This window comes from Melanostigma gelatinosum, assembly GCF_949748355.1.
Source record: "Melanostigma gelatinosum genome assembly, chromosome: 24".
Taxonomy (NCBI): Eukaryota; Metazoa; Chordata; class Actinopteri; order Perciformes; family Zoarcidae; genus Melanostigma; species Melanostigma gelatinosum.
The window spans coordinates 10,574,778-10,599,933 of NC_136657.1; the positions used below are offsets into that span (position 1 = coordinate 10,574,778).

Genomic DNA, 25,156 nt, shown 5'->3' on the forward strand with positions numbered 1-25,156 from the left:
GAAAACCGTGATGGTTCCATTCGACGGTGTGTACTCCGTCGGGGTGGAGCTGACCAGAGCGGATGAGGCGGAGCCTCCTCCAAACCCACGCGCAGACGCAAAAGGTTTGACCGCTTGGGCACGGAAGTCATTTCGCAAACTGCAGCGGGGTGGAAAGCCTCGCAGTAGCAGCACTTAGAAAAGTATAGCTGGGGGAAAAAACGGCTCTTGATTGTCAACATGTCGCTGCCAAACCCACCAAACAAAGATTGCAGGGACCTATCAATAGTCTCTCAGTCCCTCCTCGCACAAAGAAGGCCATATCTGCAATTGCCGAACGAAAATGTCTTTTTGGACAGACCCCAACGCGATTTTGCCTACCGAAAAGGCCTCTGTGGATCCGGCGCCTATTTCTGCAGCAATGGCGAATATAGGCGCTCGATTGACCTGTCAATACCCGGGAAGGCGGAATTGCTGACTGCTTTTCGCACAGGATGGCAACTCCAATATGACAGAGTCAATCGGACCCATCCGTGGCTGCTGCAGCCAGTCCTCCCTTGTCCTGACCAATCCCCCTGGATCCTGAATACCGTTTTCATCTCAGTTATGGGTCTGCGGTTGAAGTTGCGCTGGGGTCCTAACTATGCTGATTATTTGCAAAACGACTATGTTGATCTTTCGCTGGGTGAAAATGTGATCTGGACCACCAGCCCGGTCATGCGGCGTCTCATAGCGCTCCACGTGAAAAACAGCGCGCGCTGTGTAATTGAAAACCACGACATAGAGTTGCGTATGGTTCATTACCGCCTGCCAGGCCTTGGCCCACCGAACCCGGACCCATGCCTGACCTTGAGGGAATTGCCTCCTTCCAGATTACGGACTAAGGGGCTTGGCCGGCTTAACCTTCACGAACCCTCTGCAGCATGGGCTAAAGTAACGGAGCTCCAGACGGACGACGGTCAGCCGTTATATGCATCTCTTGCCAAAGTCCGGATCCTTATCGACCCAGTGGACAGACAGATCTACGCATGGCTGCGGCAAAATAATGCTGTGAACGAGGGTTGCTTTGAACCCCCCCCCTGCTCCCCCTCCTTAATCGTCACCTACTACCAGTGGGTGTGGCGGGGGCTGGACTTAGCCATTGGCAGATACCCATCGGTGCTATATCACCAGCTACTGAAGGGCAGGATTAGTCAGTGCGATCCTGACTCTCCCCCGCGCCTCAGCTCCGGATGCCTAGCTCCTCTTCCAGAGGTGCTACCGACCAGAGCACTGCAGTATCCGAAACCATGGATCTCCCACTACTTCATGGGAGAGTTCATGAATTTAGGCGATCCTCAACCTTTACCCCCGTCTCCTTAAGACGCCCCGGCAAGCGACTGGACCAATCAAGTAAACGACCTCGGAATGGAAAACGACTATGGCTTTGCTTAATGGCTAAGGTAGTAGCAGTACTTGCAGGATTGTGCTCTGTCCTGGCTATACTGTACTACTATGGTAGTATCCCATGGGCCCTCACTCATGTGAGGGTGTCCTACACTACCACAAAGACGTTCGACCAGACATGCTGGACGGTCGACTCTGGAACGATCGTTCTCTCTCAACTCGCTGGACAGAAGCGCGCCTCGCCCTGGTTGGACCTTGAGGTTGGATCTAATGCAACCCGTCAAGTCCAAGAAGGGGGTGGGACGGCTCCGAACCTGACAGCTACTATCATCGCGTGGATGACTATCTGGGAACAGAAAATCAACGATTCGAAAATCAACGACACGGGTGAAGAAACAGAAACAGACTGGGCAGGCGAATTCCAGAAGGTAATAGAGAATTCGACATGGAGAATAGATGAAGTATCTACGCTGGGAGCAGAGATGAAGATTACGGTAATGATGAAGAAAGCACAAGAAGAAAAACGGGCACAGTGTAATTGGATCTACCCCGAAAACGGTGTCCCAGGCTGGTACTGTTCATGGGCATGTGTCTCATGGGCAGAGCAAGGGAACGAGGGATACTGGAAACCCGAGGTAACCTATGCAGCGAACCATCGCAATGATACGTGTTTGATGATTTTACCGGCAGACGGAATGTTCTGGGGACACTACAATCTTACCTGTGAGGCCACAAATCCGCGGCGAAAACCACGACGGATAAAAGTTAAAGTGAGGCCACTAGGTGCCACAGGTAACACCACACTAGGAAACTCCACCGACTGCCAGCGGAACAACCTCACCAGCCGAGCCGTGAATGACACGCAGCAGAAGGAAGAAGAAGAAGAGGAAGTACAACCTACGGCTTCAGAGACGGTTCCGGAGGAAAAAGAAGAGCAGCCGCAGCCGCCGCCGGTATTCAAGTCAAGTGACAGTCTTCGGAGAAATCGGAGCAGGAAATGGACGAAGCACTGTAAAACCAACAAGCTCCCTCTCCTGGATAAGTGCTTCTGGAATGTGTTCTTTTATTGCGAAGGTCAGAATTACTTCGTAATAACTCCGGTAAACAAACCACAGTATCAGGCTCATAAGTTCATCTATCTACCCGAACCTAATGCCCGGCACGAGGCCTGGCTCAACAACACCCTGCCGTGGATATGGATAACCGAGCTGAAGCATTTCAAAGGAGCCTTCACGGAGGGATACTCCAGAGCCAGCTACGGCCTTTTGGGACCAAGGACGACCGACATGTATGTACAAAAGCTGCCGAAACCCGAGGATTTAATGACAGCCCCAAGAGGGGATTTCCAAAAGATTGACACTTGTGTGACCAACAAAATGTTCATTGCTCTGAACGGAACAGAGTATCTAGCCGACGGCGCCTCCCCGAGATGCACACTCTGGCAAGAGTGGTATCGGGCTTGGGGAACGTGGCTATATGACTGCACAGGCCTGAAGACGAACAAAACGATCAAAGGAACCCTGCAGGCATGGAAAGAGGCCCACACCCGGGACGACAGTTCAACCTGGTGGGGCCTACAGAAGGATGAAGTGTTAGAATGGGTGGTGCCATGTCTAACTCAAACCAACAACTACTGGGTGAAGTATCAGTACTTGGCCACAGTGTACTCGAAAGAAAGAGACATCTGGCCTGGTGTTTGGAGCCGACCAGAACCATATGTGGGCCCGCGGCCCTGGAAGATGGAATGCAATCGAGGAAACACGACCTGCAACATCAGCCTGGCCGGGGGACATTGTGAGTCTGTGCCAGGATGGGAAGACCATTGCCAGACCCACTATGGAGCAGAATATGAAACCCACGTGCAAGAAGTAACCTGGGTGAAGGATAAAGACAAGAAATGGAGACGGTCAGGGCCTCTGACTAGCAGCTGTACCAACTTAATCCTGGGCCATCGCATGAAAGACCGAGTGAACGTGAACGGCCAAATCATTCCCCCAGTAACCGACCCTACAGTCTTTTTAGCTGAGGGCCACGCCTTCAGGAAAAGCCTCTGCGAGGGAAAAGAAGACAAAGGATTCGAATGGGTAGGAGCTAACCGCCTCTACGGGAACGGAACATGCTACGAGCCAGAAGAACACTGGCTGAGTTGCGGGAGCGGCCGACGAGAGCACGAGTGCAGTTGGATCGAACTAACGGGCGCCTCCATAGCCGGGACCGCAACCATCGTAGTGGAAGAAGTGGCAGGGAAGATTGGAGAAGGATTCTCGGTCATAAAGGGATGGATGGGGAGTTTGTTCTCCTGGCTTTGGCCTTATTTGTTGATGATAATTGGAATTGTCATCTTGGGCCTGATAATCTGTGCCGCCATTAAGGGCGGGGTAGCAGCCACTGTTGCCTCGTGCTTTAAGGGGAAGTTGAAGGAAAAAGGAGAAGTGAAGAAGGGACTCCTCCCACGAAGGAAGGAGGAGTCCACCCACCTATAAAGGGTGAACAACAGGAGCGCCATAGCCATTGCAGACCCGGAACCTCAACCAAGAGCCTCATACTGAGATAAGAGCGAATAGAACCTAAGAAAGCCAAGATGACCAACATGACCAACACCACAACCATTGCACCTCCAGGCATGAACACCACTTCTCACCCAGGCATGACCACCTTCGGAGTGAGTATGACCAACACCACAACTATTGTGACTCCAGGCATGACCACCTTCGGAATGAGTATAACTGAAGCATTACAGAACTCCTCCGACACAGCACGCAGATGCAGGCCATTTATTCGCTTAACCGACCTGGACTTTTGGGTCCTTGAGATCATATGGTTCTTCTACTGTTGCATGGGCGAATGGTCCAGGAATCAGCCACTAAGAATACTGGCCCTGGCTGTAGGGTGTCTGAAAACAGCAATTGAAAACATCTATCGAGGATCGCTGTGGCTTACCCTGACATGGTTTGCTACATACCTCCTGGGGAGAATCCACATCGACTCTACTCGCTGCGGTCTAGTAAAGAGTGGAATGGTGATCATCTGGCTGGTAATCGACGTCGCTGCAGTTTTCTACAACCCCCTGAAGATGGTCTCGGCAATAGTCGAGGCCTTTCTGGCGGTTACAGCCCTGACGTATCTCGTGGTCATGACCATGGCTATGAAAGAAAGAGGAAGAGGGCGTTGGCTCCACAAGATCGGCGCCATTGCTCTTTGGGGCATAGGTTGGGGCATAACTGTCGCCATCTACTGGTTGGGTTCTGAATCATCAATCGGGATAGCAGCCTGGCTCATGCTGTATGAGCCTTTGTTTCCAAGAAGGGTTAGGCCTACAAGCCCAGGCCTGACACCTCCTCCAATGGTGTTGGCATCTCCATGGCTGCATTCTCTGGCTCTGCGGCGCTCTGCAAAGCGCTCCAATAATGAGAGGGGGCCTTAAAAAAGAATGAAAATAAGACCACCCCCTGCTTGCTAAAGCTTGGCTTGTAAAAATGCGCTGAAAAATGTAATAATTAATGAAGTCTTTGTGTTCAACAACATTTAGGAGGAGGTCTGCTGTGTCCGCTGTGGGATTCCTCCGGAGCTAATGTTGCACCTGTGGGAGGTAAACCAAGCCCTATGGTGCACCCAATGCTACCTGGGGCAATTCCCGGTAGGAGCAGCCAGCGGCCTCTTCTGCAAAGGAAGTACCCCTTATATGCCTGCGATGAATGTGGTCGACTGTATGGAATTAGAGGCTAAAGCAAAACCAGTGTGGACTTCCGCTGGAAGAACTCCACCGGAGGTCCTGCTCTATGCTGATGGTGTATACTGCCCAGTATACACAAAAATATGGGCGTATCCTGATGGCATCCGGGTGTCCAGCACCCACCTCACCGATGGCCGCTTCGTCGTCATTGGACCACGCCTGCCCGCCCTGCAGTATCCACTACCAACTCCAGAAGAAGACGACGACACAGCAAGCATCACGGGTGTGGAACACCGAGACGTGGGTAGCCAGACGATGCTCGCAGGAGTAGTACCAAATCTAATGGGGATGTGGGGATACGACGAGGACTGCGGAGAGCTGGTGGAGGTAATCCCTGAAGGATTGATAGTTCCAGGCGAGGATGAGGACAAAGCATCAACCAGCCCCGTCCCTACTCCGGCCTCCCTCTCCCCTGACAGCATTCTGAACCAGAATGTGTTGGCCCTGGTGCTGAGCCTGGACGAGCAGATGAAGGATGCCATAGATGACGAGGAAGATGACAACGCCCTCCTGGATTTCCAGCCACCAGGTCTGGACGGCCTGGTGGTGCTCGACAGCTGGCAACACGAATCCGAGCCGGAAGACGACGTTCTCATCATCACCGCCGAGGACGACGATGAGTTCCTAGAGGATTACTTGGGGCACAATGCGGCAGCTTGAGACCTCAAGAAGGGGGTGTCAAGAAGAGTTGACCTCTCAGCGCTGCCTCGGTAACATGTCGACACATTCAAGGGAGAAGTAGTCAGGCTATAAAAGCGAAAAGCGTATATTCAACATTGGAGTGTAATCAAACAGATAAAATGTATGAATAAATATAACGAAATGTTCTAATCAATGGTGTAACAAATGTTTAACTGCATAGAAGTGATTTAAACAAATGAAATGAATGTTTCTGTGTGTTCTGTGGAGCTGAGATAGATGTTGGGCAAGAATGACATTGCTGTAATCAAGACCAGATGTTGGGTGTAGTCAAGAGAAAGATCTAGAAACTGATGCAATAGTTGAGTCATACCGGCAATGTTCGGACTAACGCCCTTTCCAGAGGGAGGGGGGATGAGTAATGGACCAAACAGGTGGGGGCTGATCACAGCCCATATGAGGAATATAAGGACATGCTTGCAAAGAGCAAAGCTGGGATTTCATCGCGGATGCCGTCCAAGCGCATCGGAAGAAGATACTAAAGCCTGCAGCTGATGTATTGAGGGCTTCGTCTCTGTTCACGAAAAAGAGACCTCTGTTCGTGGACTTTGAGATTAAAAGACGAAGGTTCTAACTCTCCCCACCGCTCGCCTCTTAACATCTGGACAAACGGAGAAGCCGCAGCTGCCTGAGAAAGACTTTGTACTGAGTTTGGAAGTCTGCTGAACGGGCTCCGTTGCGGAGCGGGAGGATCGAGGGTCTGGCCAGACCTTCACTCCTAACAACTCCAAAAGAACTCTTTTCATCGCACCATTGGACATCCAGCTCCAACCGAGCCGTCTCGGCGACTAAAACTAATGAGTATAATCGAAGAAGATAATTAAATTGACTAATCATGTGTAGTGACATTTTATGTGAGCTGTAGCTGTAACCCCTGCAAACTAACTAAATATAACCTGCAATAAATATCTAATCTGCATTTAAAGTGAAATCCTCAAGTGCATTAATTTGCCGAAGTAGTAATGAGTTCCTCGTGACAGTAAAAAGTTAAAGCTATTGTAGGTCTAACAACTGAGTTCTGAAAGGTTATCCTAGAGACCGAATCCACTTAACAACCCCTTACGGTTTTAGCAAGAATTAATCCTAGCCGTTAAAACCTAACCTGGCATTTACCAAGAGCACGGATCCATAAGAGGGAAGCTGCCATAACCGACGCGACTGGTGGGAGCGCCCGGGGCCAGGACTGGTCTCTCGGCCGAGCGCGCTCATACCGGAGGAAGCAGGGTAGACGTCGGGAGTAACGGCAGTTAGCGGAGCCAGGCGAGTTCCCTCGCCAGAACACCAGCTCGAGAATCTTTTAATAGAGAGCTGAGTCAGTAATTAGCCCCGTATCGGGCCAGAAGTACCCAGGATCTAACACGGGGTTGGTGTCAATCTGAAACTCAAATCAGGCTTTTGACTGCTCTGCAGGCCCTGCAGGCCTGTAGGCCCAAGTCTTTGTAGCACACCATGTCAGACCCAGGGTTCGTACGGTCATGAAAAACCTGGAAAAGTCATGGAATTTTAAAATGGTTATTTCCAGGCCTGGATAAGTCATGGAAAAAAATAAAATCCCAAAAGTTTTGGAAAAGTCATGGAATTTTTTTACATTCATATGTTCATGTCGTACATTTACGCTGAGTTTGAAATAATTAATATGCTTTTAAAAGAAAGATATAACCAGGCATACGCTCTCAAACTCGCAGTGCGAATTATTCGCGCTGCCAGTGAACGCACCTTAACAGGTGACATGCCGACCGCTTCCCTGAGCTACTGCGATAGCAACATTAGCTCGGTTCGCGAACGGTCGGTATCATTGACTGTGCCGGGGAAGTGTCGATTCAAAAATGCTTGGCTACACATGGACAAATACAAGACATGGGTTACACCCGACAAAGACCCGGGACGAGCCAAATGCAGGTTGTGTGGAGGCAAAACGTCGATATTTCTAACATGGGGGGGAGCCGACATCAGAGCTCCCGCCCATGACGTTTCCGCAAACAAGCAGGCGGCGATAACGGATGGCGCTGGAACAAAAAATGACGTCCTTACTGCGGAGGTAATGTGGGCACTGAAGGTTGCCAATTCCCACTTTTCATTTAAATCATCAGAAGATGCCAGCCTGATATTTCGCCGGATGTTGCCCGATAGCCAGATCGCGGCACAATTTGATGAGCTGGATGACTTAAAAAAGAAGAGGGCAAGAATGGAGACGGATATTCGCGCACTCGAGAGATCAGCAGATGAATATGCTGAGAAAGCAGAAGCTACAAACCAACTGACCTTCATCACCAAATCTAACAGCTTCCGCCGAACTGCAAAAGAGAAGAAGGCATCTCTGCCGGAGATTGAAAAGCAGATAGATGCGGAGCTTGAAGAAATGAAACGCTAAGCTGGCACTACAGTTCACTTGAGTTCCCGTGGACAGTAAAGCACAAACTTCTTCTTTCATTACAACTTGTTCAGGTTGCCACGAGCTATTCTCTCTTGCGAGCCTCTCAAGGGACAAGTCTGTGTGAGTGTGTCAGTCCAACACACAAAAAAAGCTCTTGTTATGTGAATGTTGTTTTATAAACCTGTTTAAATGTGAAATTGTTTTTGATGATTTATGTTTGAAGAGTTAGTTGCCAACTCGTTTTGTTAAAATTTGCACTAAAAGGGAACGCAATGTGTGCACGAGCTGGATCCTACTGAATGCCTGTCAGAGGATATAAATGTTGTTATTCTAATCAAACTATTGTCTCTCATTCATTTGTGTCATTTAAGGTATGCTGTGTGCTTTAGAATTCTCATTTTTAGTTTAAATACTACATTTTCTCACTTTCATGTTGTCAAGAAAAGTTGAGCCCACAGAGCTGCCTCGAAAACATGCATACACGATCAGGGGAAGGTCAGGATATAAAAAGCATAAAGCATATACTCAGAAATCAATAGTTAGAGTGTAATCGAAAGATAAAGTATATGATCATTATATAACAAAATGTTTAATCAATATGTAACGAATGTTTAATACATAGAGTGATTTAACAAATGTAAACCTGATAATAAGTGTTTAAGTGTATCTGAGTATAGTGCAGTCTGAGTGTAGAAAGTACGGAGAAAGAGGAAGTAAGCAGGGTGTTGGCTTCAAGGGATGGGGAAATAATGATGGTTGAGAAGAAAAGACACAAAGCACAATAATGATGAAGGATGAGATCAATAATCATTTTATAAGCAAATGTGTACTAACCAAACCGATTTAACAAATGTAAAAACTGATTAACAAATGTTCTGTGTGACCGGAGCTGCGATGTAAGAAAAGTGCTTGTCAGGATGACTTGCAGAAATTAGGAGAAGACTGTTGCAAGAGATGAGTCAGAGGCAGGAAGCCTGGACTTATATGGACATGTTCGAGTCAGAGGCAGGAAGCCTGGACTTATATGGACATGTTCGAACCCAACATCCTTTCCAGAGGGTGGGGGGGATGAGAGCATGTATTGAGCAGGAGGGGGGCTAACAGCCCAAATGATGAATAAAAGAAGTGGTTTGCTTGCTGCAAGCTGGGATTTCAACACGCGTGCTGTCCAAATGCACCAGATGAGAAGATACGGACGATTGCAACTGATGTATTGAGGACTTCGTCTCTGTTCACGGAAAGAACACCGCTGTTCGTGGACAAGAAGATTTAAAGACGGAGGTTTTCCTCTCCCCACTGCTCGACTCTTAACATCTGGACAACAGAGAAGATGCAGCAGCCCGAGAAAGACTTTGTACTGAGTTTTGTGGACTGTTGGACGAACTCCGTTGCAGAGCGGGAGGATCGAGGGTCCGGCCGGCCCATCGCTCCTAACAACTCCAAAAGAACTCTTTTCATTGCACCATTGGACATCCAGCTCCAACCGAGCCGTCTCGGCGACTAAAACTAATGAGTATAATCGAAGAAGATAATTAAATTGACTAATCATGTGTAGTGACATTTTATGAGAGCTGTAGCTGTAACCCTTGCAAAACTAACTAATATAACCTGCAATAAATATCTAATCTGCATTTAAAGTGAAATCCTCAAGTGCATTAATTTGCCGAAGTAGTAATGAGTTCCTCGTGACAGTAAAAAGTTAAAGCTATTGTATGTCTAACAACTGAGTTCTGAAAGGTTATCCTAGTGACAGAATCCACTTAACAATCCCTTACGGTTTTAGCAAGAAGTAATCCTAGCCGTTAAAACCTAACCTGGCATTTACCAAGAGCACGGATCCATAAGAGGGAAGCTGCCATAACCGACGCGACTGGTAGGAGCGCCCGGGGTCAGGGTGGCCCCTCGACCGAGTGCACTCAGACCGGAGGAAGCAGGGTAGACGTCGGGAGTAAAGGCAGTTAGCGGAGCCAGGCGAGTTCCCTCGCCAGAACACCAGCTCGAGAATCTTTTAATAGAGAGCTGAGTCAGTAATTAGCCCCGTATCGGGCCAGAAGTACCCAGGATCTAACATGCCCCACTCCTAGTTTAAATACTACATTTTCTCACTTTCATGTATACACCGAGATTTCACAAAATGTTTGGTCATGGAAATTTGGCTTAAAGTCATGGAAAAGTCATGGAAATCCATTGGTCCAAATGTGTATGAACCCTGCAGACCCCAACAAGAGCTTCAGACTTTTATCTTCTTGTTGATAGCTTCTAGTCTTCAGCAGCTTCTGGAGCTGAAGATTTAATAAGTGGATCTCCTTCTCTGGTGGTCTTCCTCTCTGTCTGACAGGAACCTCACGGAACTGGACTCAGATGAACCTGAACCCAGCGGTGTGTCCATGAAGAGTGACTGGTCCATGGAGCCGCCGCTGTGGTTCAGGAACAGTTCCCAAACACCCAGGTAATGAATGATCCAGGGAACCAGTGGAGCGTTCATAAACACCTCTATTCTCACTGCTTTCATTCTCTTGACCGATTGGTAACAGAAACTCCTTCCTGTTTCTAAAGCGTCTAAAACTATTTCGTGATTACGTCGTTTTCTGAGGCGCTAAACGAAGTTGTCGGCTCCTTCAAACTGGCTCGTTTGTCACCTGCTGCTCTTTAAAGTGAAGGGTGCTAGCCTCGAAGTTAGCCACAACTTTGGATCGGGCAGCCATGTAGCGTTTACCCCGGAGGAAATGTCAAGAAACACCAGGTTCACACCTGCATTCTCTCTAGTGTCCACCAGGGGGCGACTCCTCTGGTTGTATAGAAGTCTATAGAAAATGACTCTACTTCTCTCTTGATTTATTCCCTCAGTAAACATTGTAAACATGAGTTTATGTCTCAATCTCTAGTTTCAAGTCTTCTTCAATACAGCATGATGTTCATTTAGTACATTATGGTCCATTTAGAGTCACACAGACCATAAAGCAGGGGATGCTTTAGGGCGGGGCTACACGCTGATTGACAGGTCTCTACCAGAGACGTGTACGGCGTCTCTACGTCATGACGACTACGTCCAGATATGGTCACTTCCTGTTCACTGGTTGCAAAAAACAACAAGTTGGCAATGGCGAAATGGCCAAACTTGAGGCTCAAAACATCAGTCCACAAACCAATGAGAGACGTCACCATGACGACGTCCACTTCTTGCATACAGTCTGGAGTCGTTCCTCTTCTTGGGTACCGGGACCTTTATGAGTCCGAGGCTCTGGTTCCAAACCTCCCTGGTGGTGTGGAACTAAATAACAGCATGAGAACACTAGCTGGGTAGATAAAGGGACGAAGAGGCACCGCTAGAACTTTAATATCGTGACACTCGTTCTCCCAGAAAGACGAATAATAGAACAGAAATCTGACTGATGAAAGATCCGGGTATTTTCCTCTGAAATCTTGTCTCGTAAGTCCACTTTCATAGGAATGAACGGAGCGCTGCCTCCGAACGCTGTATCCAGTTCCCTGAATACGTCGGTTCCCAAACTTTTTAGGCCACGCACCCCCCCCCCCCCCCTCACCTTAAAACAAAAAACAAAAAAGCAACAGAGCCCATTTATAGCCGCATAAAAATCGGACCAATTAGAGAACAGTTTGTTTCCAAGATAAAAAAGACAAAAGCTCTTCCTGCACCGTGCCTTCTGAAAGGTAACGGACGTTCACCAGACGATTGGCCAGATTGGCCACATCTGTAGACTCGTCTACTTGCAGAGAGTGAAACTCACTCTTCTTCACGCGACCGACTAATGTAGCCAGGATGTCTTCGGACAAAGCATCGATGCGGCGACACAGTGTTGTTGGACGCGGGATCATGTCCAACTTGTTTGCTTCTCTCTCTCCAGTCATACATTCCACCATCTCTGTGGCAGCTGGTGAGCTCACGTCTTCAGTGATTGTGTGCGGTATATATATCCCCTTTCTTGCTATTCTGTGACCAGACATGAAGCCCGTAGTGCGTGTTTTGTAGACCCAACACATCAATGAGACTGCAGTTGTTTGGGCTGTTTTGTAACTCCTCTGATTTCGATATAAAGAATGTAAGGGGCTTCTGACTTGCACTGGCATGCTTGGTGTTCAGCTGGCAGTGTAAATAAGAGCTTCAGACAGCTGTTAGCCAGAACCTCGCTGCACACCACGCACTGATCTGGTGGTTCACTGTGTCAACAACGCTGAAAGGTCCAGCAGGAGGACGGCCGAGGGGAGTGGGAAGGCTGATCCAGCAATGTGGGGTTCCTCTGTGACGGCAAGGAGGGCGGTCTCGGTTGAGTAGCCTGAATGAAACCAGACTGGTGTGGGTCAAGAAGCTTGTTCTGGTTGAGGTACGCATTGGCCTATAATTCTTTACATCGGAAGAGTTGCTTTCTTTAAAACAGGGTTTGGTCTGTTGTGTCTTTCTAACCCTGGTTTGGTGCAGTGTTTGAAGGTGTTTTTACACACGGAACTGCAAAGGAATGCAGCCGGGACAGTGGGATCAGCAGCACGATCAAGACTTCACTGTGTGGAGCAGGGGGGTCAAACTCATCTTCACTCTGGGGCCACATCAGCATCACGGTCCTCAAAGGGCCGGTTGTAAATGTCAGACGTGTAAATGTAATGACTCCGAACATCTTCAGTTTAGTTTCCCGGGATATCTGTGACTTCCACAACACGTACTCAGCAGACATAGAGGTTATTGTTTCCATGGTTAATGGCGGACAGTTGAACGGCTTTCAGGGCGATAAGCCCCGCCCCCTCTCCGGCGCGTCCAGTGCGAATGAACACAAATAGCCCCGGAGAGACCGGCGGCGTGAACGGCTCAACTCAACTTCTGTTTTACACTCAAACATCTCCGCGACTTATTGAGTGGCGTAAGAATCGCGTGACACAACGAATCGATCATGAAATTCGTTGCCAACTCTTTTATGAATCGATTTTATCGCTTCGTTGTTGCAGTTCGACAGACAATTGGAACAGCAGCTTACTTGATGACATCATCACCTCAGCTGGTCTCATGACTTTCATCCGTTTTGTTCTGTAAAGTATTTTCACAATCAAACTAAATATGACAACCCTGCTGTTTTCGTTTTCATTTGAAATCAAAAATGATATATTATTATTTACATATATATATATATACATGTATAAATAAATATATCACCAGTGTTGTGATCTGATTATAGCCTCACAAAGTATTAAAATAGACCTTGTGGTACAGAACTGTGGTCTCTTTAGGATGGCTATGCTGTTTTCGAGCAGAAGCCTACAAATCGGGGGCGTGAAAGAGGTTAAACAACTAACTTCTCGCCTCAAAACATCCTAAAATGACTTTCTGTGACTTAACAACAGTATTATTTAGAAAGTTTCAACTTCCAGTTGTGTGATTTCTCCTCCGCCATTGTTTCCTGTTGCTGGTGCAAAATGCATTCTGGGATATTTGGCTGTCCCAAGTACAGACAAGTCACCTCCGATGCATCCCCGGTAAAATGGGCGGAGCCACATCCGGGCATTTGGACCGTGCATGGCTGGATGTGGACTTTGAATTGGAACAGTACTTGGGCTGAGACTGATGACGTTTCACAAGTCCACGAGTTCACAAGTACAGAGAAGTACGCATGTTGAGAAAGACACCATCACTCGTTGGAATCCTCTTTATGGGTTGTTGCATCTCCTGTCCACCTGTTGTGATCGTTTTAATGTCGGCACACAGACAACATGCTGTCTCATCACTTCCACTTTCTATCTCATCATTTCGACCATGGGGATACTTTTATTTTCACATCTAACTTTTCATTTTTGCTGGCAGATTCGCGGGCCACATAAAATGACGTGGCGGGCCGTATGTTTGACACCCCTGGTCTGGAGGAACCGTCCTTGTGTTGGTCTCTGTGTGGACAGACACAGTGTGAGATGATTGTTCATGATTCCTCCACAGAGAGGACCAGGAGAGCTCAGAGGTTCCCAGAGGTCCGTCTGCCCAGCAGCATCAAACACACCTGGACTCCATATTCATGGTCTGTACATGTACAACTGCTGTTACATCTCTTGTGTTCACAATCATCTCCGTGCTGCACTCTGTAGACCAGTGGATCGTCAGTCTGTCCAACATGGATCTGATGTTTGCTTCCATGCTTTTAGTTTGTGTCATTCATAGAATGTTCTGTTCCAGCTGCTGGAGGAGAACATCGTCACTTTTGTGAAGAACGAGCTGAAGAAGATCCAGAAGGGACTGAGTTCAGATTACCCAGAATGCTTAGAGAGTCAGAGGGAGGATGAGGAGGTGCTGGACGGTGAGGATGAAGAGCAGAGGAGGAGCAGCAGAGAGGAGTTTGTGAAGATCACAATAAACTTCCTGAGGAGAATGAAGCAGGAGGAGCTGGCTGACTGTCTGCAGAGCAGTAAGAGGATTTCTCTAAAGATTCAACATGCTGGATAAATGTGACGTTTACTGAAGTCTCAAGAGATGGACCAACATGTATTCATAGACTCATTCTGTGAGGAAATGACATGTTGAAGTCTGTTCTTTGACTCATTGATCTTCTTTGTTGTGTTCATTCAGGACTTCCTGCTGCAGTTTGTCAGCGTGAACTCAAATCTAACCTGAAGAAGAAGTTCCAGTGTGTGTTTGAGGGGATCGCTAAAGCAGGAAACCCAACCCTTCTGAATGAGATGTACACAGAGCTCTACATCACAGAGGGAGGGACTGCAGGGGTCAATGATCAACATGAGGTCAGACAGATTGAAACAGCATCCAGGAAACCACACAGACCAGAAACACCCATCAGAAAAGAAGACCTCTTTAAAGCCTCACCTGGAGCAGAGGAACCAATCAGAACAGTGATGACAAAGGGAGTGGCTGGCATTGGGAAAACAGTCTTAACACAGAAGTTCACTCTGGACTGGGCTGAAGACAAAGACCACCAGGACATACAGTTCACATTTCCATTCACCTTCAGAGAGCTGAATGTGCTGAAAGAGAAACAGTTCAGCTTGGTGCAACTTGTTCATCACTTCTTCAGTGAAACCAAAGCAGCAGGAATCTGCAGGTTTGAAGAGTTCCTGGTTCTGTTCATCTTTGACGGTCTGGATGAGTGTCGACTTCCTCTGGACTTCACCAACAATGAGGTCCTGACTGATGTTACAGAGTCCAGCTCAGTGGATGTGCTGCTGACAAACCTCTTCAGGGGGAAACTGCTTCCCTCTGCTCGCCTCTGGATCACCACACGACCTGCAGCAGCCAATCAGATCCCTCCTGAGTGTGTCGACATGGTGACAGAGGTCAGAGGGTTCACTGACCCACAGAAGGAGAAGTACTTCAGGAAGAGATTCAGAGATGAGGAGCAGGCCAAAGGGATCATCTCCCACATCAAGACCTCACGAAGCCTCCACATCATGTGCCACATCCCAGTCTTCTGCTGGATCACTGCTACAGTTCTGGAGGATGTGTTGAAGACCAGAGAGGGAGGACAGCTGCCCAAGACCCTGACTGAGATGTACATCCACTTCCTGGTGGTTCAGTCCAAACTGAAGAAGGTCAAGTATGATGGAGGAGCTGAGACGGATCCACACTGGAGTCCAGAGAGCAGGAAGATGACCGAGTCTCTGGGGAAACTGGCTTTTGATCAGCTGCAGAAAGGGAACCTGATCTTCTATGAATCCGACCTGACAGAGTGTGGCATCGACATCAGAGCAGCCTCAGTGTACTCAGGAGTGTTCACACAGGTATTTAGAGAGGAGAGAGGACTGTACCAGGACAAGGTCTTCTGCTTCGTACATCTGAGTGTTCAGGAGTTTCTGGCTGCTCTTCATGTCCATCTGACCTTCATCAACTCTGGAGTCAATCTGCTGTCAGACGAACCAACAACCTCCCGGAGGTCTGAAGTCTCTAGAGACGAACCTGAACCAACACGTCTCTACCAGAGTGCTGTGGACAAGGCCTTACAGAGTCCAAATGGACACCTGGACTTGTTCCTGCGCTTCCTCCTGGGTCTTTCACTGGAGACCAATCAGAGTCTCCTACGAGGTCTGCTGACACAGACAGGAAGTAGCTCACAGACCAATCAGGAAACAGTCAAGTACATCAAGAAGAAGATCAGTGAGGATGAGTCTCCAGAGAAAAGCATCAATCTGTTCCACTGTCTGAATGAACTGAATGATGGTTCTCTAGTGGAGCAGATCCAACAGTACCTGAGTTCAGGATGTCTCTACACAGATGATCTGTCTCCTGCTGAGTGGTCAGCTCTGGTCTTCATCTTACTGTCATCAGAAGAAGATCTGGACGTGTTTGACCTGAAGAAATACTCTGCTTCAGAGGAGGGTCTTCTGAGGCTGCTGCCAGTGATCAAAGCCTCCAACAAAGCTCTGTAGGTAGACTTTAATCATCAATGAAGACTATATTTCAACAGGAGAGACGATATAAATAACGTATTACTTGTTTTCTGTTGCTTCTTCAGACTGAGTGGCTGCAACCTCTCAGAGAGAAGCTGTGAAGCTCTGTCCTCAGTCCTCAGCTCCCAGTCCTCTAGTCTGAGAGACCTGGACCTGAGTAACAACGACCTGCAGGATTCAGGAGTGAAGCTGCTGTCTGCTGGACTGGAGAGTCCACACTGTGAACTGGAGACTCTCAGGTCAGGATTAACTCACCCATTCAACTGTTATATTACTATCATACTATTTGACTATTTAAATCAGATTTACATCAGATGATGAACTGCAGACCTGCGGAGGAATGTGTCAAAGGACCTTTAACTGAACGTTAGCTTCTAGAGCAGACTGGGCATTGTACGGCCCGCGGGAGGTCATTGGGAAATTCCTAAGACTAGTCGGGAGAAGAAAGTATATGTTTGTGAGTCAATATCAAATAATACAGAGTCTGATGAATGAACAAAGTTGCCATGTTAATGTATTTGCCTGCAGGCAAGCAGAGAGCAAATCTCACAGACACGTATTGCAGAGTCTTGTGAGGAATGCCCCAAGAATCATCTCCGTACATGTTTATTTATACCTCAGAGACAGAGAAAAGGAGCAGAGAAGGGAGGGGCTGAAAGTGGAGGACAGTCATACGTGTGCACTGTGCAATGCCTGCTATGTTCTCTGCATTACAAGAACAGGCCCGGTTCTCTGCCGAGGCCATATATGGCCTGCAAATGCTTCTTCTGTGCTCTTTGCCCCGTATGGATGTTTCATGTCACAGCGGGCGCTGTCCTCCTCCAGAGAACTATGCAGAGAGCATGAAACAAACAGTTTTTCCTTTTGCAGAGGTCATTGGGAAATTAGGAATAAAAGGTAAATAAGTGTACCTCATGCACAGAATAGAGCTGCATGGCTTTTATTTTGAAGGCGACTTGTTGTGTTTTTTCTTCTCAATGTACGTATGTTCTGAACGTATGTGAGCAGCAGCGTCACTGCAATGTGTTGGTGAACTGAGTTTAGGGAGATGTGAGTCAGCTGTTAGCCCTCAACAATGTCAGCCTGTGTTAAAACAGAAAGACTGACACAGAGAGTAGAGTTTCATCAAAACATGGACTTTAAAGTGTTTCTTCACTGAAGTCAAAGGTAAAGCCGTGTGCTTAGTTTGTGGAGAACAAGTCAGTGTTGAAGGATTACAATGTGAATCGTCATTACGAGAAGAAACAGGAAACACTGACGGATGCAGAGCGGACAGGACGTCTGAGGCTTTGCTAGCTAAGCTGCAACAGCAACGAGGCCTTTTTACCGAGCTTCACACATCCAGGGATGCAGCCGCCAAGACCGGCTTTGTGATGTCACACTAAAACCAGTCAGCCATTCTCTGATGGGGAGTTCATCAAAGAGTGTTTGGTGGACTCTGCTGCACTACGAGGCCCCTAGAAAAAAGAGGCATTGGAGAATGTGCAGCTCTCAGGCGCACTGTAACGAGGAGGATCGAGGACATGGAGGGGAATCTGGAGCTCCAGCTGCAAAGAAGAGCAGACCATTTCCAACTTTTCTCCTTGGCTCTGGACCAGAGCTGCGATGTCCGACACAGCAAGTGACTCATCTTTGTACGTGGGATAAGGAAAGACTTGGTGATTACAGAGGAGCTGCAGCAATGCAGTCAATGAAAGGGACGACGGCGGAGTGACGTGTGCACGGAGGTAATGCATGCTTCCACAAGCTGGGACTGAAATGGGACAAACTGGCATGTGTCTCAACCGACGGTTGTCCAGATCTGACGGGAGAAATGTCGACTTTTGAAGCGGATGCAAGATGACGTGACTGAAATCAACCCGGAACTGAACTTGGTATGTTTGCATTGCATGACACATCAACATGTGTTGTGTGAGTCAGTGCTCAAACTGAAGCACGCTGTTGATGCTGTAACTGAAACAGTTAACGTCATCGGGGCACGAGCATTGAACCACAGACAGCTTGTTGCACTCTTGGAGCAGCATGAGACTGAACACAGTGACAGGCTAACACAGCGGTCAGTGGCTCAGCCTGGGCAAAGTGCTGACCAGAGTTCAGAGTTCAGGACCTGAGAGCAGAGATTCAGCAGCTTTGTGAGAAGGCAAGAACATCCCAGAGCTCTCTGGTGTAAACTGGATGACAGATCTTTCATTTGCCGTTGGTGTGACGGCACTAATGAATGATCTGAATACCAAACTGCAAGGCGAGGGCCTCTCTGCACATGCCATGCACAGCCTGGTGAAGGCCTTCATGACAGATGCAGGGAACACTCTCACCCACCTGCACACCCTGAAAGAAGCCACTCCATCAGTTGAACATCTCCACAGGTCTCATCCATGTTAGGGGCGCTGCGTGGTGAGTTCAAGGCCATTTCAAGACGTCAACAGTTGAGAGTGAAACATGACGTCTTCTCCTTCACGTGCAGTGTGGATCATGCTCCCAGTGATGTTCAGCTCCAACTCATTGAGCTGCAGTCTGATGCAGTCCTGCAGAGCACTTTAAGTCAGTGTCACTGCTGGATTTGTATTCTTCTCTCAAAGAGGAGAAGGTTCCACATGAGGAGGCGTGCTCAGAAGATGTTGCTTCTCTTTGGATCGACCTACATCTGTGAACAAACATTCTCTGTGAAGTGGAGTAGAAGTACAACGTTAAATCAAATACAAATACTCAAGCAAAGTACCTTGAATGTGTACTTAAGTACAGTACTTCAGCAAATATAGGAGTTGCATTCCACCACTGATCATAACATTTACTCTCAGCACTCACAGCTGATCAGCACCAACAACATGCTGCTTGATATAAAGAGGTGGAGTCATGATGAGCAGGACTGAGTTCAGTCTGTTGGTCCGGCCCTCCACAACACTCCCTGTTCCTCATGCGGCCCCTTGGGGACAATAGTTGCCCCCCTGGTCTAGACTCAGAATCACCTTCCAGCAGGATAATAATAATAATAATAATAACTTTAATTTATATAGCGCCTTTCAGGGGACCCAAGGCCGCTTTACAAGAGTAACAGTTTAGACAAAAACAGTTTAGACAAACAGTCAGAAAAACAGAACAAGTAAACTAGGGGCCGAAAGCCTTGGCGAACCGATGGGACTTGAGGGCCCTTTTGAAGGCGTCCAGAGTGGAGATGTTGCAGATCACCGCAGGGAGAGAGTTCCAGAGGGTGGGGGCTGCCACACTGAAAGCTCTGTCCCCGAAGGTTCGCAGTTTGGTGCGGGTGGTGGTAGGCAGGCCAGAGTCTGAAGACCGCAGGTTCCGGGGAGGGGCATGTGGGCGGAGGAGGTCCGATAGGTACTGGGGGGCATGGGCATGGAGGGACTTGTAGGTGAGGAGGAGGATCTTGTATGAGATGCGGGACTTGACCGGGAACCAGTGGAGGTTGATGAGGGTGGGGGTGATGTGCTGCCAGGGCTTTGTGTGCGTGAGAACCCTGGCGGCAGAGTTTTGTACATACTGGAGCCTGTCCAGGGTTTTGTTGGGTACCCCGAACAGGACACCATTGCAGTAGTCCAAGCGGGAGGTGACAAATGCATGGACCAGGGTTTCAGCAACAGACTCCGAGAGTGACGGTCGGAGTCTGGCAATGTTCCGGAGATGGAAAAAGGCAGTTTTGGTGACGGACTTGATGTGGGACTCGAAGGAAAGGGTGGAGTCCAGGATGACACCCAGGTTGCGGACTTCAGGAGATGGGGAGATGGAGCAGCCGTCAACCTCGAGGATGAAGTCACCAACCTTCCGGAGCAGCGCCTTGGGTGCCACAACCATGAGCTCTGTCTTCTTGGTGTTGAGTTTGAGGAGATTTGATGACATCCAGGTTTTTATTTCATGCAGGCAGTTGACAAGGGACTGAGGGGGGAACTGGGAGGATGGAGTAGTACTGAGATAGATTTGAGTGTCATCAGCATTGCAGTGGAAGTTCAGTCCATGATGGCGGATGATCTTGCCGAGGGGGAGCATGTAGATGGTGAAGAGGAGGGGGCCAAGCACAGAGTCTTGGGTCACGCCATGATTGACTGGGGCTAGGGGGGAAATAGAGCCGTTGATGGAAACAAACTGTTCCCTGTTATGGAGGTAGGATGAAAACCAGGAGAGGGCGGTGCCAGTGACCCCTAGAAGGTCAGATAGGCGGTTGAGGAGGATGGTATGGGAGACAGTGTCAAATGCTGCAGAGAGGTCCAGGAGGATGAGGATGCTGAGGCGGCCAGAGTCAGCAGCAATGAGGAGATCGTTGATAATCTTAATGAGGGCGGTCTCCGTGCTGTGTTGGAGTCTGACGCCGGATTGGAGGGGCTCATAGAGCTCATGGTTGGACATGTGGAGATGGAGTTGGCCGGCGACTACTCTTTCCAGAGTCTTACTGAGGAAGGGGAGGCTGGAGATCGGCCGGTGGTTGTGGAGGTCATCAATGTCCAGGCCAGGCTTTTTGAGGATGGGGGTGACTGAGGCAGTTTTGAAGCTGGTAGGGACAATACCAGATGCCAAAGAAGCGTTGATGATGTCCACCATGTAGGGGCAGAGGGTGGGTAAGCAGTCCTTGACCAGGGCTGTAGGCATGGGGTCCAGGGAGCAGGTGGACGTCTTGGCTGAGCTGACCAACTTGGCCAGTTGGGGAGCATCCACAGGGGAGAAGGAGGAGAGGTCACAAAGGGAGCGGTGCGGCGCTGAGGGGGCGTTGCCAGGTGGCTGAAGTGCGGGTGGAGGGGGAGGGGCTGGTGTCAGGAGCTGCTGGTGGATGGAGTCGACTTTCGCCTGGAAGAAGTCGAGGAATTTGGAGCAGAGATCGGGAGCACCAGAGGGATGGGGGGCGTCAATGGGGCGGAGTAGGCGGTTGATGGTGGAGAACAATGATCGAGGGTTGCTTTGCTGGGCACCGATCAAACGAGAGTAGTATACTGTTTTGGTCTGAGAGAGAGCTTCCTTGTAGGTTTCCACATGGTCACGAAAGGCCAGGAGGTGGACCGTGAGGCCAGTTTTTTTAGAAAGCCTCTCCAGCTGGCGACCAGAGGCCTTCATGCTGCGGAGTTCGGAAGTGAACCAGGGGGCAGGGCGGGTGAAGGAAACAGTCCGGGTTTTGATGGGGGCGAGAGAGTTGAGACTGAGGGATAAGGCAGCGTTGTAGTGGGCTACCAGGCCGTCCACGGTGGAGTCGGAGGGAGCCGAGGCCATGTGGGTAGCTATCAGGTTGGATAGGGCTGGTGCACTCACAGTCTTGATGTTCCTAAACATGATGGTGCGTTTAGGATGCTGCCTGGGCAGGGAGACAGGAACAGTGAAGAGGATGGCGTGATGGTCAGATACAGCCAGGTCCAGACGCTGTAGGTCGGGGGGTGGTGGGCCAGTAGAGCACACCAGGTCCAGTGTGTGGCCTTTGTTGTGGGTGGGACCCTTGACATGTTGCTTGATGCTGAAACAGTCCAGGAGTGACAGGAATTCAGTAGCAAACTTGCAGTTGCTGGAGTCCACATGAATGTTGAAATCGCCAAGCAGGAAAATTGATGGAGACATGGAGAAGAGAGAGGTGAGCAACTCAGAAAGCTCAGACAGGAAGGTAGTGGAGGCTTTAGGTTTAGGATGTTCCAGCTTCATCCTGAACTTGTATCTGAACTAAAGATGGACCAGAACGTAGCGCCACATGTTCACAGAGGCTTCTTCTGTGTGTGGTTTGCAGGCTGTCAGGCTGTCTGGTCACAGAGGAAGGCGGTGTTTCTCTGGACACAGCTCTGAGGTCCAACCCCTCCCACCTGAGAGTGCTGGACCTGAGCTACAATGGTCCAGGACTGAGGCTGCTGTCTGACCTCCATCCTCCCATCAGGGTGGAGCCTGCTGGAGACCGATGGTTGAGACCAGGTCTGAGGAAATGTAAGTGTTGATTGAGATCCATCCATGAAGACAAAGCATCTTCACACTGTGACATCACTCATTCACATCTCTGATGTCATCATCAAACACATGATAGATGAATAACTGCAGCTGTGTTGTCTTGTTCTCTCCATCAGATTCCTGTGAACTCACACTCGACACAAACACAGTGCACAGAAACCTCAAACTGTCTGACAACAACAGGAAGGTGACATATGTGGAGGAGGAGGTTCAGTCATATCCTGATCATCCAGACAGGTTTGATGAGAGGCCTCAGCTGATGTGTAGAACTGGTCTGACTGGTCGCTGTTACTGGGAGGTCGAGTGGGGAGGAAGGGTTCATATATCAGTGAGTTACAGAGGAATCAGCAGGAGAGGAAACAGTGCAGACTGTAGGTTTGGAATGAATGATCAGTCCTGGAGTCTGAGGTGCTATGATGGTTGTTACTCTGTCTATCACAATAATACAACAACACTCACCTCCTCCTTCTCCTCCCCCTTCCTCTCCTCCTCCTGCTCCTCCTCCTCTGATAGAGTAGCAGTGTATGTGGACTGTCCTGCTGGCTCTCTGTCCTTCTACAGAGTCTCCTCAGACACACTGACCCACCTCTACACCTTCAACACCACATTCACTGAACCTCTGTATCCTGGCTTTGGGTTCCGGTCTGATCCTGGTTCTGGTTCTGGTTCCTGGGTGTCTCTGTAGGTCTGTGGGTCTGTGGGCGTCTGAAGCATCATAATGTGGTGAAATGTTAATCATGGAACAAAGATGAGTTGATAAGTCTGCTCACACTCATAATGCTCGTGGTGAGTTTCTTCCTGAGCTCTTTGTGACGTTAAAGAACATAAAGATGAAGATCAGAAGCAGTTCAGTGCTGCATCATCTTCTGTTGAAGGAGTTCTTCATGTGGAACTGTGTACTCGTGTACTTTGAGTTCACAGAAACTTTCTCTGTGCAATGAACCAGCTGTTGAGCAGATCCCAGTGACTCTAATCTGTCTGTTATTAGAATACATGTGTTCATCAAATGATTCATATTGATGGAAATGATCAGTACTTCACATTGTAAACGTGTACTTCTACTGCTTTAAAGATGGAAGCTGTATTTCATCAAGTACCTTCTGTGTTTGGATTGGATTATGGTTTTGGTCTCAATAAAAGTACTAAATTGGTGTATTTGTGTATTTGTTGTCTTCCTCAGAACTACTGCGATGATGAAAGAACCAGTTAAGATTTATGAATATGATGAATATCTGATAACATGAATATGTATTTAATGAATGTACCCAATGAACCAGTACACCAGTACTACACCTCAGAGGTACATGTAGTACTTTATACTGTACTACACCTCAGAGGTACATGTAGTACTTTATACTGTACTACATCTCAGAGGTACATGTAGTACTTTATACTGTACTACATCTCAGAGGTACATGTTGTACTTTATACTGTACTACATCTCAGAGGTACATGTTGTACTTTATACTGTACTACACCTCAGAGGTACATGTAGTACTTTATACTGTACTACACCTCAGAGGTACATGTAGTACTTTATACTGTACTACATCTCAGAGGTACATGTTGTACTTTATACTGTACTACACCTCAGAGGTACATGTAGTACTTTATACTGTACTACACCTCAGAGGTACATGTAGTACTTTATACTGTACTACATCTCAGAGGTACATGTAGTACTTTATACTGTACTACATCTCAGAGGTACATGTACTTTATACTGTACTACATCTCAGAGGTACATGTTGTACTTTATACTGTACTACACCTCAGAGGTACATGTTGTACTTTATACTGTACTACACCTCAGAGGTACATGTAGTACTTTATACTGTACTACACCTCAGAGGTACATGTAGTACTTTATACTGTACTACATCTCAGAGGTACATGTAGTACTTTATACTGTACTACATCTCAGAGGTACATGTTGTACTTTATACTGTACTACATCTCAGAGGTACATGTTGTACTTTATACTGTACTACACCTCAGAGGTACATGTAGTACTTTATACTGTACTACACCTCAGAGGTACATGTAGTACTTTATACTGTACTACATCTCAGAGGTACATGTAGTACTTTATACTGTACTACATCTCAGAGGTACATGTTGTACTTTATACTGTACTACATCTCAGAGGTACATGTTGTACTTTATACTGTACTACACCTCAGAGGTACATGTTGTACTTTATACTGTACTACACCTCAGAGGTACATGTAGTACTTTATACTGTACTACACCTCAGAGGTACATGTAGTACTTTATACTGTACTACACCTCAGAGGTACATGTAGTACTTTATACTGTACTACACCTCAGAGGTACATGTACTTTATACTGTACTACACCTCAGAGGTACATGTACTCTATACTGTACTACACCTCAGAGGTACATGTAGTACTTTATACTGTACTACACCTCAGAGGTACATGTTGTACTTTATACTGTACTACATCTCAGAGGTACATGTAGTACTTTATACTGTACTACATCTCAGAGGTACATGTACTTTATACTGTACTACATCTCAGAGGTACATGTAGTACTTTATACTGTACTACACCTCAGAGGTACATGTAGTACTTTATACTGTACTACATCTCAGAGGTACATGTACTTTATACTGTACTACATCTCAGAGGTACATGTAGTACTTTAT

General features: G+C 47.9%; 2 protein-coding genes across 4 annotated transcripts in view; both read left to right on the forward strand.

Annotated features, from left to right (window-relative positions):
- Positions 1-23,637, forward strand: part of LOC306797397 (protein NLRC3-like) — a 40,186-nt gene extending 16,549 nt beyond the window's left edge. Inside the window, exons 3-9 of the mRNA XM_079296745.1 lie at positions 10,510-10,620; positions 14,107-14,185; positions 14,341-14,569; positions 14,731-16,534; positions 16,625-16,798; positions 22,273-22,463; positions 22,601-23,637. Coding sequence (XP_079152871.1) covers positions 10,510-10,620; positions 14,107-14,185; positions 14,341-14,569; positions 14,731-16,534; positions 16,625-16,798; positions 22,273-22,463; positions 22,601-23,169 — 3,157 coding nt within the window. The 3' untranslated portion in view covers positions 23,170-23,637. The remainder of the gene's footprint in view (positions 1-10,509; positions 10,621-14,106; positions 14,186-14,340; positions 14,570-14,730; positions 16,535-16,624; positions 16,799-22,272; positions 22,464-22,600) is intronic.
- The window catches only part of LOC306797396 (uncharacterized protein), a 252,933-nt gene that overhangs the window by 94,864 nt on the left and 132,913 nt on the right, over positions 1-25,156 (forward strand). The gene's annotated exons all lie outside the window — the stretch shown is intronic.